The sequence below is a fragment of the Nilaparvata lugens genome, chromosome 4 (genome assembly GCF_014356525.2).
Source record: "Nilaparvata lugens isolate BPH chromosome 4, ASM1435652v1, whole genome shotgun sequence".
NCBI classification, from domain to species: domain Eukaryota; kingdom Metazoa; phylum Arthropoda; class Insecta; order Hemiptera; family Delphacidae; genus Nilaparvata; species Nilaparvata lugens.
The window spans coordinates 11,026,005-11,042,710 of record NC_052507.1 but is presented as its reverse complement, the minus strand read 5'-3'; the positions used below and the strand labels follow the sequence as shown (position 1 = coordinate 11,042,710).

At 32.1% G+C, this 16,706-nt stretch overlaps 1 protein-coding gene across 1 annotated transcript in view; it reads right to left on the bottom strand.

The window, feature by feature from the left end:
• Positions 1 to 2,206: 2,206 nt before the first annotated feature.
• Positions 2,207 to 16,706, bottom strand: part of LOC111045773 (polyserase-2-like) — an 18,086-nt gene continuing 3,586 nt past the window's right edge. Inside the window, exons 3-13 of the mRNA XM_039425672.1 lie at positions 15,287 to 15,401; positions 13,915 to 14,114; positions 10,877 to 10,975; positions 9,867 to 10,215; positions 9,680 to 9,689; positions 9,199 to 9,253; positions 7,511 to 7,651; positions 6,871 to 6,982; positions 5,306 to 5,505; positions 3,995 to 4,099; positions 2,207 to 2,753 (exon numbers count right to left, since the gene is read on the bottom strand). Coding sequence (XP_039281606.1) covers positions 2,407 to 2,753; positions 3,995 to 4,099; positions 5,306 to 5,505; positions 6,871 to 6,982; positions 7,511 to 7,651; positions 9,199 to 9,253; positions 9,680 to 9,689; positions 9,867 to 10,215; positions 10,877 to 10,975; positions 13,915 to 14,114; positions 15,287 to 15,401 — 1,733 coding nt within the window. The 3' untranslated portion in view covers positions 2,207 to 2,406. The remainder of the gene's footprint in view (positions 2,754 to 3,994; positions 4,100 to 5,305; positions 5,506 to 6,870; positions 6,983 to 7,510; positions 7,652 to 9,198; positions 9,254 to 9,679; positions 9,690 to 9,866; positions 10,216 to 10,876; positions 10,976 to 13,914; positions 14,115 to 15,286; positions 15,402 to 16,706) is intronic.

The following is a 16,706-nucleotide window of genomic DNA, read 5'->3' as shown; positions in this document are numbered from 1 at the left end:
AATCGTAATAACAGCTTTTAATGTTGATTGGAATATGGTATCAACGTTTTCAAACCCAGGAAGCTGCAGACATTTGCTAGTTTGACCTGTTGTAAGTCCAAAGTCCAAGTTGAAGGTGTCAGGTGCGTTGAAATGATTTATGGAGAAACTGAAGTAGCATATCTTTCCATAAAATCACTCCACTTATATGGGCTACTTTTTTCAAATTAAAAAAAAAAACAATATAAAAACTTGTAGTACCCTTTATTATTAAAAACTTTAAAATATTTTAACGACTAGTTTCGACCATAACTTCAACTTGAACTTGAAAATGACCTATGGTAGAAACTAGTCATTAAAATATTTTAAAGTTTTTAATAATATAGGGTACTACAAGTTCTTATATTGTTTTTATAAATTTATATATTTCCAATATTCACCTTGATTTGATTTGCTTCACAATTTGGAATGCGTCTACCATCAGTTCTCCCCTTCTCCGCATCTCTTGGATAGTATCACCTATGCTGAGGAAGTTGGCGTCATGGGCGAATAAATACAAATACACTACTGGCTCCTGGTATATTACTAGGGAGATCGTTGATGAATAAGGAGAACAATATCGGTGCAATTATTGTTCCCTGTGGTACTACTCTTATCAATTTACTGCAATGAATCACTGTATGAATTAAATGAAAAGTCAAATTTTATTACAGGAATTATATTCGGTTCTTCAATATTGGTTATCTTACTTTCTAGGATTTATCAGAGACAATAAATATAGTATGAAATATACTAGTATAGAAGTATATTATGCTTATCCTTTATCTATGATTTTATTCACTCATTTGAAAATGACATTACTGTTAAAACATGTTGAGAGTAGTTTTTTTTTAAAAAAGGATACTTCGATTTTTCATGTTTATTTCTTGATAAGCTTATAAGTCTCTAACAAGGTGGAATGAGAGAGATGTTTTAATTTCCACGTAATTTATGAAACTGACAACATCGCCCTCATTTCACTTTCAAACTAGTTACACACTCATAGATTTTTGGACGTACTATTTTTGCCATCCTTATAAATTCTATGGCCCGGTTGCACAAAAGCCTGCTAAATTTCAATCATGATTGAATTCCACGAGGACAAATCAAAAAAAGTTTTTCTCAAAAGAAGGCTTCTTTGATTGGCTCTCTTGGCATTTGTGAGTCGTTTTTTATGGCTCTAAATTTTGTAAAATTACTCAACAGTTTTCCAATTGATGGTGATTTGAGTGTGATATTTTTGTTTTTTATTCTGTTTCTATCAGTCAAAATTCAAAAATCTTAGTTTTCGTTGTTTTTGAGTGAAAATGGACTAAATTTTAGTAAAGTGAAATCATAACCCTATTTTGGACTTTTAAAATGTAATCTCAATTTAGGAGAGAAATAGTACAAGGAGTACCCTTAGTTTTTCTCCCCCAATCAGTGCTACTTTGTGAAAAATATAAATATATAAAATAAAAAATTTGATCTGGATTAAATTGTGGCATTTAATCTGGAGGAATTCCACAACATCTCTGTTCCTATAGTAAGGTTCACGTTATAATGGCAGTGGAGAAAAAAAGGAGAACAACGTTGCCGATCCACTATCATGATTGACTATCTTGTCAATGCCTTCTATGGAGGGTAGCAGATACCAGTTTATTGATGTAATATAATCGTTCATTCTCGTTTAAACTAATCAATGATATTTTATCAAGCACGAAATTATTTTTTCTATTAGAAAAAACGTCTAGCAGTCAGATATTTTACAATCACTCACTGTGACAACGAGACCTTTGTGACAACCAAAAAGATGGTGGACCTGTCGAAAGTTCTCGTTGTCACAGTGAGTGATTAATTCATTTATTGTGAAAAATCTGACTTTTAGTCGATTTTTCTAATAGCAAAAAGTGATTTAATAATAAGCAGTTCGTGATGGGAAACAAAACAATAATGAACAAGAAATTATATTTTTAATAATGAATTTTCATAAACAAGATTGAATATTTTGTTAATTGTTTATATTTCTACATTGTTGAAAAACGATCTGGCAACAGAGCATAAAGCAAGAAAGAGATAGCGGTATCCGCTTTGTTGAATGATAGCAATATAATTACTAATCAAACACTGCCATAATTATAACGTGGACCTCACTATAGCCTAAAACTAGGTGCTACAATAATGGAAGGAAAATAATTTGAGAAAAACGTTAGCAAATGATTCTGAATTTAATATATTATACTTTCAATCTTTTGTACAGTAAGTACTGCTGGGAGAACCAAAGAAGTAAAGTGAAATTAGATAAAAAGTTCCATTGAGGGAGATTCTTTGAATGAGTTTAGTATTTAGTGCACTTCATCAGAGGCAAATAGTAGACTAAAGATCTCCATAATTTCTCTATGATTTTATCTAGTCCTTCATCTGATCCAAAATCCATTGAAGGTAGCTGGCAACTCTTGTATAGATGCTGGGTCGTCTACCACCGTTCCAAGAGGTGTCTCCTGCAGGAGAGGCGCTTATAACAACGCCAATCTGAAACTGCCTCGGAATGTCATCCTGGACAGATTTCACGATGAACAAGGGACTCCCCGAATCGCCAATGTAGGGGTATTGGGTATGAGTCCCGGCGCAAATCTGCCATTTTGGATTGACAGATGAAAAGCCTCGAATAAGGGACAGTACACGCGTGCAGGTCGGCTGGTCGAACACCTCCAGCGAGACTTTCTGTAGTACAGTCGGGTACTGCTGTTTAACGACTGTGAAATTGAATAAAATCAATTGAAAAAAATTATATTTGAGAAAGTACAAGTTTATTAATCGAATTTCAACCAGTATAACAACTTTCTAACCAGTATAACAACTTTCTATTGATGAGATTTTTCAAAGTTTTTCGATTTGTATATAATCAAGCTATCAAAATGAAATAGTTTTCTCATAAAAAACATTTAAAATTCGGTAAGAGTTAAATCCATGAGATCTAGAGGAAAAATTCTCCACGGTAGGCTATTGTTGATTGAATAAAACAAAAATCTATTGAAAATTTCAATTTTTGAGAAAGTTATTCAATTTACCAAAAATAGCTCAACTAAAAGTTATTTTTGGTTATTTTTAGTAAATTGAATAACTTTCTCGAAAATTTTTGTTTTACTTGATCAAAATTACCATGAAGAATTTATCCTCTAAATCTTATTGATTTATCTCTTACCGAATTTGAAATGTTCTGTCCCAAAACTTTAAACTCTAGGCGCTCATATCTCGAAAAGTAATGATCGGAAAAAAATATTTCCTGAGAAAACTATTTTATTTTGATAGCTTGATTATATACAAATCGAGAAACTTTGAAAAATCTCATCAATAGAAAGTTTATTTTTAGCCTTTGCACAGCCTTAAGAAGAAGAAGAAGAAGAAAAAGAAGAAGAAGAAGAAGAAGAAGAAGAAGAAGAAAATTTAATAACAAGATCTTTCAAATAAAATCCTATTATATTAAACGAGCAATTTCTGTATTTTTATATCTGGTTATTTATCTGATTTTTAATCTGGTTATTTATCTGGTTATTTATATTTATATCTGGTTATTTATGTTCAACCGATCTTGAAAACGACTCTAACGATTTTCACGAAATTTGGAACATAGTAGGTTCATATGATATAAAAATTCGATTGCACTAGGACATTAAAAGGATAATTCATCCTTGGCTGAAACAGCTGTGGATAGTAAAAAAGTGAGTGAGTGAGTATATGAAAAATCAAAATATCGCATCCCCGAAATTCATAGGATGGCATATAGCCAGCTGTGAAATATAAACACGATCATTTTAGAGAATTGTGTTCTGTTTATCAATAAATAAAAATAACGAGCGAAGCTCGATCGGTGCCCCGATATTATGAATACTTGACTTTGTCTTGTGCTTTTTTGGCTGGCTGACAATAAAATTGTATTTATTCATTTATTTATTAACTAAATGATAGACTAACTAAGCCTAATACTATTTCTCACCTGGATGAGAACGGTAGATTCCCCAACCAATAGTCTGGGCTACCAGGCCACCATAATTTTGGTGAAGTAAATATCCATATTCCAAGCAGATTGGGAGTACATAATCTGCCAACAATAATACAAACTGTACACTTAATTGAAAATTTGATAATGCTATTAAAACAAACAAGTAAGTCACATTGTGAGAGTCAAAACATAGTGCAGCTGCGACGGTAGAGGGTATCAGAGAAGGTAGCTTATGAGACTTGAAGGTGTTGAAAATGAATATTGTATATCTAAATGTCTCCGCATTCTTCTACCTTCTACTCTGCCTTCGCTGCTCCACTATGCTCTGGCACAATCACATACATCCATTACTTTCTAACACTCTTCGCTTCCTTCTACCTTCTACTCTACCTTCGCCGCTCCACTATGTTTCGATCAGAGAGGATAGGCAAGCTCCACTATGTTTTAATAAGCAATAATAAGAGTCATATAATGAGATCAGAAGTTCAAACGCTGGTTCTTCCATTGAGAAAATGTGAACTTTACAAGGGGAACTTTTACCACCAAAGATCTAGTGAGTTGATTTACCAGCCAACTTCTGAATCCAATTTCCGTCACTATATGTAGATGAATGAAGATAAAAATCAAAATTCCTATTCAAATTTTCATTCATATCAGAGAGCAAGAGAGCATGGCAACCAAGAAGATGGCGGAACTGCCGAAAGATCTCGTTGTCCAGTGAGTGATTTATTCATTTATTGTAAAATATCTGACTGCTAGTCGTTTTTTCCAAAAGCAAAAAGTGATTTAATAATGAGCAGTTCGTGATGGAAAACAACATTGAAGAGAGCAAGAGTATTGACGATGTCCAATTCTATTGAAATACTTGTTAACAATACTTGGAAATTATAGAGTTTTCAAATTATATAGTTTTGCATTTTTGAAATGCATGCATTCTCGTTTAAACTAACCAATTATATTTTATCAAGAAAGAAAGAAATTATATTTTTGAATGATTTCCTAATGAATTTTCTTAAACAAGGCTAGATATTTTGTTAATTGTTTATATCTCTATTCAAATTTGTTGAATAGAAATTGAAATTATAGAGTTTTCCAAAACACCACAGAATAAAAGAATATAAATAAATGATATACACCACATCATAACCAAAAATTATCAAGAGAATAGCAAGAGAGTTACTGATAGCAGGCTACATCATATTCATGTGTAGTCCAGAGCTAATAATGATAAACCGTATTTATACAGAGAGTCCAATAATAATTAATATTATCAATTACCTAATAATTATAATTCATTTTCTTTACCTGTAAAAACGAATCCTTGATCAACTCTGCCTAAAGCTATGTCGTCATGAACATGATGAGAGTATTTATCATTTGGTATGTACTTAGGATGTATGATAACTTCGGAAGCAGGATACTCAATGTAGTTTGGTGCACAGACACCGTTGGCGTCACAATCAGGTTTACTGGCGAAGTCATATTCACCAACTCTGAATCGTATGCTTAAAAGTAGCAAAAATTCAACATTCAATAGAAATACTCAACTTAGAGAGGCATAATAATTGAAGTGATGTCATCTACTTAAATTATTCTGCAGAGAACATTTATACAGTGGCTAGCATATTTATTATGGATCTACCTTTTATGAATTGAATATAGGCTCAAAATTTGATCTATAGTGAGGTCCACTTTATAATGGCAATATCTGATTAACATTGGTGATGCTATGCTTGTCATTTTTGTCACCTGGTTATATGGGACATATAATATATAATAGTATATTTCATCTCATATTGATCAGGATTTCAAGGTGCGTACAGCTATACGCGCCGCGAACATGAGCAATTCACTTTTAATCAGCTGATGCCAAGCTTTTTATAACGGTAAACCGTTTCTGTAGAAATACAGATATAGTCAGCTGATTAAAAGTGAATTTCTCATGTTCGCGGCGCGTATATCTGTACGCACCTTTAGAGTTTCAATTTATAATTCATTGACCAGTATTTGACTTGTAATTTTATTGATAGGAAGGTTGTTTATTTGTTCGTTTTCAATAATAACTTTAGCATCTTTTCCTTTTTAACAACAAATGTGCGCTCGAACGATAGATAGAAATGTATACTCGAGGTGACTTTCCTGTTTGACATTGACTGATAGTTCATTAATACCTCAAAATTATCTTTTCTGGGGGAGAGCTCGTATGATAGGACTCATAGTGAAGTCCGTCTGAACTAGTGGTGAGAATATTCTTGTCTTTTCTCATTATACAGCTTTTTCTGTCACAGTTCGAGTAGTTAAAAAACAAATTTTGACCGAACGTAGTGAGGTCTATGTTTCAACTCGATTTGCTTTTGTCTGTCTTTATGTAACGCGATTACGGCCAAACACGTTGATAGAATTCGATGAGATTTGGCAGAAATATTCCTTTTTCAACTGCGCGTCGATGTACACACAAGGTTTTTTTTAAATTTTGCATTTTAAGGATAATATGAAAAGAAAAGGAATTCCTCCATACTCTGATATCACTATATATATGATATACACTGAAGATAGGATAAATCAGACTATAGAATTATTCACAATCAAACAGCTGACAAGTGGATTATTCATTGCATGCATTACACGGATGTCTGGCCGTGTCTATTTCTATAAGTAAGGGTTTCAATATTTTTTATGATGCGTGCCCATCAGTATATTCTCACATTTGAAAAACAAATTTAATAGGTGATTGGAAATAAAATAAAAACTGATTAAATGAACTGAATAATTCCGAAGAAATTATAATATGCTTGATTGAAAAAAAAAGAATTTTAAAATAAAGTAGACAAAATAGAAAATTGATAATAGAATAGGTACCGTTCACTCACTTGGAAGTTTCATGAATTTTATCAATGAAGCAGTGCGCAGCACTAAGAATGTATTTCTCACTTATTATAGATCCACCACATTGGAAAGGGTTAGTCTGGCCAGAAACGAGATCTGTGGAAAATTAATTTGACTGAAATTAATTATTAAAGAAGTTATTCCATGGAGAATATTGAAATCAATTTGTGAAGTTTACTCTACTTATACGAGGGTCATTTTTTCAACCTCCAATTGGCCATCCCATGAATATCAGACAAATGTATATAAATTAATGAATAATTCCCCCACCAAAAGTTACTTTATAATACCCTAGTAATTATTATTTTTCAACATATTTTCTATAAAGGTTGAGGCATTCGTCATACCGTTGGACCAGCCAGAAAAAGGTATAAGAAAGTAACGTTACTAATGTTATAGTGGACAAGTTAGATTTGTATGGAAGCTGATCAAAATCATAGAGAAAAGATAGCGTTAGGTATCATTCCAGACCAAGGCATCAGGAAATGCCATTTAATTTCTGGTTTCATCACCAGCAAGGGTTCATTTGACAGTGTCCTTTCTAGACGTCACCGTATGGCTTATCACGCCTAAAACTCCTTATTTCTAGACGTCATCTCATGGCTTATCACGACTAAAACTCACCTTTCTTATCAGTAATCACAAGGACCATCCAAGGAAACTCTCCTAGGCTGGCATCTTGCCCACCAAATATTTTCAGAGCTGGCTGAAGACCACATTGCTTATCATTGACCAGATGCCAATTGGGATGTTGAGTCGGGTCAACTGCAAAATATTTCTATAAATAATAAGTGATCAATAACAAGAAATAGCTTCAGATGTAATAAAATTCAAAGCTACCGTACTCTATCCAGTCTATTAAAAACATTCGGATGCATGCATAGGGATAGAAAACAAAAATATTGTAAAATAGTCATAATATAGAATTAATTTCTAATTTATTTTTAATTACTGTACAGAATATTCACCAACAATCAATTCTTGCAATGAAATAAGCTTGAATATAAAATCGTATGACTAGGCTACACATTGAATTAACAAAATGGGATGAAGACTGAATAAAAGCACTGTCAGTTCACGACTCTTCCCTGGTGAATTCAATTCTGATGAGTTATGAATCTCAATCATGATCAATACTAGGATTAAGATTTTTTGAGGATCACTTTCTATTTGATTTGATTTCAATTGATTTGAAATTAAACTGATTTTTCAATTGAATTAAAATTTTTCAATTGCATTGATTTTATTTTGAGTTTTTATTGAAGAAAAATATTATTATCATGTATGAGTTTTTGTAAGAGTAAGTAGAACTGACAGCAGATTATGAATCATATTGTTTGTTTTTTTTTTTCATGAGGAATGAAGAACCTTTTGAATTGAATTGCTATTGATTCAAAGTTATTAATTCTAATAATAAATGAAAAACCTTTTGAATTGAATTGCTATTGATTCAAAGTTATAAATTCTAATAGTATGTAGTGAAGTGGAGCTCAAAAACTGAACTTTTTATTGAAATTATGAAGAGCTTCTACAAATAAATCAATGTCCATCAAGCTTTCCATGATTGTAGTTTTTGTATGTTTGTAGTTGTTGTTTACATGATATGATTCTCTAATATGATTTTGGTCATAATCGGATGATCATAATATTGAATGAAGTCTGAAAAATGGACTACGTTTCATGAAATTAGAGAGAAACAACAAATAGAGTGAGTATTAAGTAAATCACTAAACTTTATTGTGGATTTCTATATAAAAAACTTACCTACAAACTAATAATAAATAATAAACAAATTAATAATAGTAAGCCTATATTTGGATACATTCCATAAATTGATTCCAATAATTGACTCAAAGAATAATAATGTTATATAAATGAAAATTACTTTCTAATGTGGATTTGACAATGTCTAGCACATTCAACAAGAGAGGGACTGATTGGTAATATGAAAAATGGGAAAAGTAAAACAGTCAAAAAGTACAGTCCAACAGTACTAAAACAGAGATTAGTTTTGGGGTTACAATAAAACTAGATATAGTAGGCCAATACTGTCACTTCACATATATGGGCAACTTTATTCAAATTGATGAAAACCATATAAAACTTGTAGTAGTACCCTTTTTATTTAAAACATTTTAAAAACACAAGTTTTATATTGTTTTTAGTAATACTGTATACATTTATTGGTGCGGTATCAAGTTCTCCATTTTCTTGATAGTTATCAATTTCTTGATATCCTTGTTTGATTTATTCTACTGTTAACAGTGGATCCACCAAATTATGAATTATTATAATAATTAAAACAAACTTACAATCACATCGAACGTATGAGGCAATCGCGATTATGAAACATACAAGAATATTCATTTATATCAGAAAAGGGAACTGATGAATTAAGAACTTGGGATACTTCAAATTTAAATTATTTCCATGTAGCTGCTTCTAATATAGTGAGCTTCATAAAAATCGATGGATTCAGTTGAGAGATTTCAATCTGTCTGCAAGATTGGAAAGAGAATCAGAGAACTGATTCTAATTCCTAATGATAGTGAGTTCCTTGACAATCGACGGTTTCAGTTGAAAGACTCCAATCTGTCGGCAAGTTTCAGTTTTAATAGGCTTGGTATTAATGAAAATGAATCGAATCAAGTCAAATTTTATTGAAAAAAATATATATTCTCAGATATGCTTATCTTACTTTCCAGCCATAAAACTCATGATCTATAGTGAGATACACACACACGTTATAGAGTGAGTGAAAATCAATATCAGCTGGATGTCGACTTGAATCACAGTCATCTGGCTACCATTGGAGAGAATTGGCAACTATGATGACATCCTATCAGCACTTGATAAGTGATTTTTAACGTGAATCTCTCCATAGAAGAGTTTCAGAAAATAAATTAATTTGTATTATACATTACACCTCTATATCAATTACAGTGTATTTTTAGAGAAATTCGATCTGATACCCTGTAACTAATCGCTGATCTCATCCAATATCCACTCAAGGAAAGTGCCAACCCTAGTATACCCGCTGGGTCGATGACCCCCGTACCAGGAGGTGTCATCCACGGCCACCGACTGAATGAAAACTCCAATCTGGTAATGGCGTGGAATGTCATCATTAACAGATTTCACGATGGACATGGGACTTCCCGAATCACCCCTTGTTGAGAACTCCATTTGTGACCCTGCACAGATGAGGGACTCAGGGTTGAGAGATGCAAACTCAGGCACATCTGACACAGCAAGCGTGCAGTTCTCTTGGTCGATGATCTGCAGTGAGACCTTCTGAAGGATCCTTGGGATATGGAGTCTGTTGTTGACTGTAGAATCAAACAAAAATTCGAATCAATCAAGTTACTTGCAAAAAATAAAATGACAATTAATAGCATGCGCTAAAGATAACCTACAGTAAAAATAAATTCGTATGGATTTTTGTTGGTGGTGAGTCTCTTACGGGAGTCGTAATAAATACAATATATTGTTGCTGTTTCCTCTGTGATACAAATCTGCCGTATGACGTAGTTGCCTATACATAGATGGTTTAGTCACGAGCAAAAGTACGGCTGTCATTACGCCTCTGCAATGTCAAACTTTTTCTCGTCACTGAACCATCTTACAAGAAGCATTGCAGACTCTATTGTGTTGTAAGACAGTAGACCTACGTACCGTCATCAACATAAATTTTCATTTTAGTCATAAATTCATGTATATGATTGATGTAGTAGCCTATATAAAGATATATTTTCAAATAATCAATAGTCCTATATTTTTATGACATTTTTAATGATATGTTCCATTACTTTCTTTTTTTAAAAAATCTTTAAATGTTTTCATAATTTTTATGTTAACTGTTCATTTATAGGACAATCCATTTAGATTTGTCTCTGAATTATCTAGTTGACCCTCAATATGAATCTTCAACGATATTAGGTACTTTATTGAATGTAATATTTGAGGTAGAAAATGAAAATAATCTCTCACCTTGACGGTAGGCTCCCCAACCAATAGTTTCAGCTATCTGACCGACATAGTTTTGATTTAGTAAATCCCCATACTCCAAGCAGAGTGGTAGGACAAAGTCTGCCAACATTGAAAAAAGAATTTAATAATTTTATAGTCTCAACGCTAGAAAATGAGTCAATTAGCATGTTCTCCTCAATAAGTGAGGAAATTTTTAAAAAGTCACTTATAACATCAAACTTTCTGTCTGAATGTCTAGCTGGATAAACTTGATTGATTATAGTGCCAGTTGCACAAAAGCCGGTTAAGTTTTAATCGTGGTTTTAAATGTAGTTTTTAAACTACATTTGGACTGTTGTATAAATTAGAATTGGAACCGTTTTGGGCGATTTAGCCTGTGATACTTTTCCGTAAGTTGTGTAACTCTGAATGATTGAATAAATAAATAAATTCACAAGAACCAATCAGAGAAACCTACTTTCAAAAAAAACCTTCTCTGATTGGTTCTCGTGAAATTAACTACGATTAAAATTCAGCTTTTGTGCAACTGGGCTAAAGTCTCTATTCTTTGTATAAATGACTCTAGTATCAACTGACTATCGAGTATTCTGACTCTGCTTAGTTGTATAATTTATCCATTTATTTATCCATTTTCATACAGAAATATATGGAGGCAAACTGGTGAAACCCAAAGCTTGTATTGTTGGTTGTGAATGAATTGAATTTTGATGAACGCTGGTAGATATTGTTGGTCAGTTTTGAATAATAAAGGTTACAGTACTGAGCTCAAATCCGATCAAAATCAAATGTCTATGTAAAACGACCAGGCTGTGCAAAGGCTAAAAAACTTTACACTGGTGATATTTTTCAAAATGTTTGATTTGTATATCATCAAGCTATCAAAATAAAAAAGTTTTCTCTGGAGAACATTTTTTCCGATGATTACTTTCTGAGATATGAGCGCCTGAAGTTTAAGTTTTTGGGACAGAACAATTAAAATTCCGTGAGAGATAAATTCATGAGATTTAGAGGATAAATTCTTCATGGTATTTTTGATTGAATAAAAGGAATTATTTTGAAATTATCAATTTTTTAAGAAAGTTATTCAATTTACAAAAAATGACCAAAAATAACATTTAGTTGATTTTTTTTTTGTAAATTGAATAACATTCTCAAAAACTGATAGTTTCAAATAAAATTATCATACAGTATCCGATCAACAATACCATGAAGAATTTATCCTCTAAATCTCATTGATTTATCTCTCACGGAATTTGTAATGTTCTGTCCCAAAATTTTAAACTTTTGGCGCTCATATCTCAAAAAGTAATGATCGGAAAAAAATGTTTTCCCGAAAAAACTTTTTTATTTTGATGGCTTGATGATATACAAATCGAAAAAATTTGAAAAATATCACTAGTAGAAAGTTTATTTTTAGCATTTTCACAGCCTCAATTTAATATAATTTAATTTGATCTATTATTTTCTTGAAGTGACCAAAAATCAATTGGCTGATATATCATAAATAAATGTGTATCATGGGATCAAATGACTTACGAATTATAAATGAAGTGATTCTAAATGATAGAGTCTAAACCAGCAATAATTTGTATCTCCAAACAGAATCAAATTATATGAAGGGCTGCAGATCTAAATAATAACACTCCTTAAGCTTGAAAATCGCAAGTTGGCCTGATTTTAATGTTATGTTAAATTGCAGAGTTTTTCGATTGATCACAAATAAATCCAAACTATTAATATATTCAAATTAATGAGAGTCAAACTATCCTCGCTGTATCAAACAATAATAAATTGATTATCCTCATCAGTAAATATGAATGGAGATATTTATTTATTTTACAATATCTCCTTGGAGACAACAGGTTGAAACCCACAACTACCTCCTTAACTTGAATCATAATAATGTCAAAATACTATAAATTATAATACTATCATGAAAATTCTCATGCATAATTAATTATATAAATAAACTATAATATTAAAATAATAATAAAGTAATTAAACTATTATACTATTGAACTAATTTAACCAAGTGATGATGCAAATTATTTATGCTGATGAGTGCATAAAAGTATCAAATTATTTAATTAAACCATCATATAAAAGTAATAATAAAGTGACTGAACCAAAACTTACTATTAAAGAAATATGAAAAAGAAAAGCATTACTAAAAATGTCTTAGTAATATACTAACGAAAAACTACCACAACTGCAACAAACTCCAATACTACAAATAAATTCAATCACCAAACACATAACTGAAAAAAAGTTTCAAAGTGAATAAAATAACAGATGTTCATCAAGTTACTATGGAAATGCAGGAGATGTGTTAATTAATGATGATGAAGATGATGACTAAGACGATGAACGATGATGATTATGCCGACCCTAATAATGTGATTACTTCAATGAAGATGACAATTATGATATGACAACAAAACCCGAGTGATGATGCAAATTAGTTTTTAAATTGAGTCTGCAAACTATCATGCTGATAAGTGGACTAATATCCTCGCCCACAAGAGTTACATGCGCACATTATTCAGAAGGCTTTCACATTTACGTTTAAAGCTTGACTGACCATCATGAAATATATCCAAATCCTTACTGTACATATTATCATAGAGAAACAATAGCGTAAGTAGATATCCCATATTGGTATAGGGAATTTATGTCGCAACTTTTACTGTTATCTCAAGCCGATTACTGTCGATTATTGTCAATTTTTACTGTTTTGTTGGGGTGATAGTGTATGAACGGCACAATTTGAGGGACTACCAGCGTCACACAGCTGCATAGGAATGAACAATGTGAACTATCAGCTTGGGATAACAGTAAAAGCTGCGACATAAACGCCCTATACCATGGGATATCAGATCTATGCTATCGTTTCTCTATGATATTATACAATCTAGTTATTCAAATTGATAAGAGAAAAATTATCAGAGATTCTCTGTTTAATCAATTAAATATGAATCAGAATATTCAAATTATTAGGAGTCAAATTATCGAACATCGTCTGTATTGATTTATCTCACCATTAAATATAAATCCTGAATCAACTTTGCCAAGAGCTATGTCAGCATGAGCATTGTAGTGTGACTTGTAAGCTGGTTCGTACTCAGGGTGTGAGATAAATTGAGATACCGGATATTCTATGAACCCTGGTGCACAAACATTATTTTCATCGCAATCCGGATTATTAGCTGTGTCATATTCGCCAGTTCTGAATCTAATACTGAAAAATAGAAAGAATTCAAAACTTTATAGAAGATCTAAAAAATACGGTAAGTCTATAGAAGTGGTGACCACCCCACTATTAGAAAAGACTGCAAAATTTGAAGGTGTCATAGATTAGAGTCCTTTCCAAAGTGAGTTACTGTGTGAATACAGGTTGAATGTAGGCTAATAGAAGTGAACCAATACCGTGTACGTCTACATAGACAATGTATTTGAATAGATCTTAATATCTGATTACCTTGATAGTTTTCAATATTGATATGCATTGCCGTGGCTTACTTTAGATAATAAAAAGAGTAGCCTACTTGAAGATTTATATCATGTTTTAATAATTTCAAAGTAGCCTTATAAAGAGAAGTGAAAATTTATATCAATAATGAATTAATAGGTTATTGAAAGAATAAATTGCTGGAATAATGATAATTCATTCAACTTTATTCATTAACTCAATTATATCTAGGCATAATATTATACAACAAAATTCACAGAAGAATAATAATTATTGATATCCAATAGTTTAATCTATCTTTACATATCTTTGTGGGTTTATAATCACATTATTGACATAAATCAAATATTTACCATCCCTACTAACAAATACAAATGATTTCACAATATACAATAATACAAATTATTCTACGAAATACAATTTTTCAATGGTGTAATGAATCTATGCATATCAAGTAAAGCATGGTCGGCCTGAACCACACGTTGCCATATTGAACGTGTTCCGGCCTTCTATCTATAGTAGGCTATGGCATTGCCGATTAAAATATAAGTAGAATAGAAAATAAAAATAAAATGGAATCATATTATTTGGGAGAGAAAATATATACTCGATTTTTCTCTCTCGATCTGTGTTTTTTTGGAAATACCGTGAAATAAATAACAAAAATTCAAGATAAGGCACATTATTCACTTTTGGAACACACATTTCTATTGTAATTGCTATAAGGATTTCGGTAGAAGTGGTTTTCTCAGTACTATATCATTTATTATTGGTATATGAATCATAGAAGGCTATATATTATCATAATATGCTATAGAATAGTTTATTTAAGCTACAAGATGGGATAACAATGAATAGCCAAGTAATAGCCTTTTATATAGTTGCAAATTTTAATGCCTAATATAAAATTCTAAATTGTTATGATAACCATCTCCACTTACTTATAAATGAGGTAAAGGGAATCAATGAAACAATGCGCCGCACTTAGAACGTATTTCCGACTTATTATAGACCCTCCACAAAAGCTTCCTTCATGAACTCTGCCAGAAATGAGATCTGTAACAAAATTTTAGATTGGTTATAAAATAATTTTTCTTCGTCCTGGTACCCCAGGACATATTATTATGAACATATAATAATGATGATGATAATAATAATAATAATAATAATAATAAAAATATAGCTTTATTTACATTCTTAAAAGAACAAAAGCCTCTCTTATGAGGTGTATGTGGTTGGCAACAAATACAATTTCACATTTATTAAAATTTCACACTTTTCAATTCAGAGTCTGTCAACAATTTTTGCCTGTCTTTCCCTGTCTCTAGCTTTGGTCAGCCACAAATCTCAATAATAATAATTGCAAGTGACACATAACCTAGCTACATTTGGACTGTTGTATGAATTAGAATTGGAACCGTTTTGGGCGTGAGCCTGTGGTACTTTTCTGTGAGTTGTGTAGTTTTGAATAATTTAATAAATAAATCGTCTTCAACTCGTTAGATAGATTATAAATGACTAATTAATATGGTCATCCCATTGAAAACGTCAAATTAATTCAATTTGTAAAGTCTTCCTCTTCCATAAATAGAATTAATTAAACACAATAAATACACACAACACACATAGTGTTGCGGCAGCTTATCTTATCATTGCCAGATAGGACGTCTGCGAGCTGCTTGGCTCGATTCTCTTGGTCGTCAGTCACTCCTTGAGCTCAGAGTGGAACAGTACTCTAGTGTCGTTAGTCGTTAACCTATAGTTTGTGCACTCTTGCTCTCACACTCTCGCTCTCATATTCAAATATTCCTTTCTCATTTCACCACTTCCTCATATAAGTGCAACATACGTGCAAGGAGCCAGCAAGAGGCGCCCCCACCAGCAGCACGATGGAGCAGCCGTACATCGAGTGGTGAGTAATGTCCTCACTCAAGGTCCTCCGAATTCCCGATCATATTTAACCCTAAATAGACAGACTGGGGTGTTTCACACCCCCGGGATTTTTCCTTCTGTTCTGCAGTTGACAATAACACACAGATGGAAAATTTTGCCCAGTATAAATTAGGTTTGTAGCATTGTCAACTGCTCTCCACCACTCTCAGTCAGTAAAAGCATTCTACAAGGTCACCAGCTCATCTTGTTCTTCGTTTGGGGTGTCTAACACCCCGGAGTGTCTTTTACGCGGTACTTCATCAAATACTTTTATTACAAAGATTTAATTGTATTGACCACAACGAATGTGGTATGGGATGATGGATCAGAGTGGAATAAATGCTATGATTCTCTACAACTTGAGGTTCAAAACAATAAAATGAAGAGACTTGAGTTTTTGATGAAGTTGTCATTGGCAATGATCAAGTC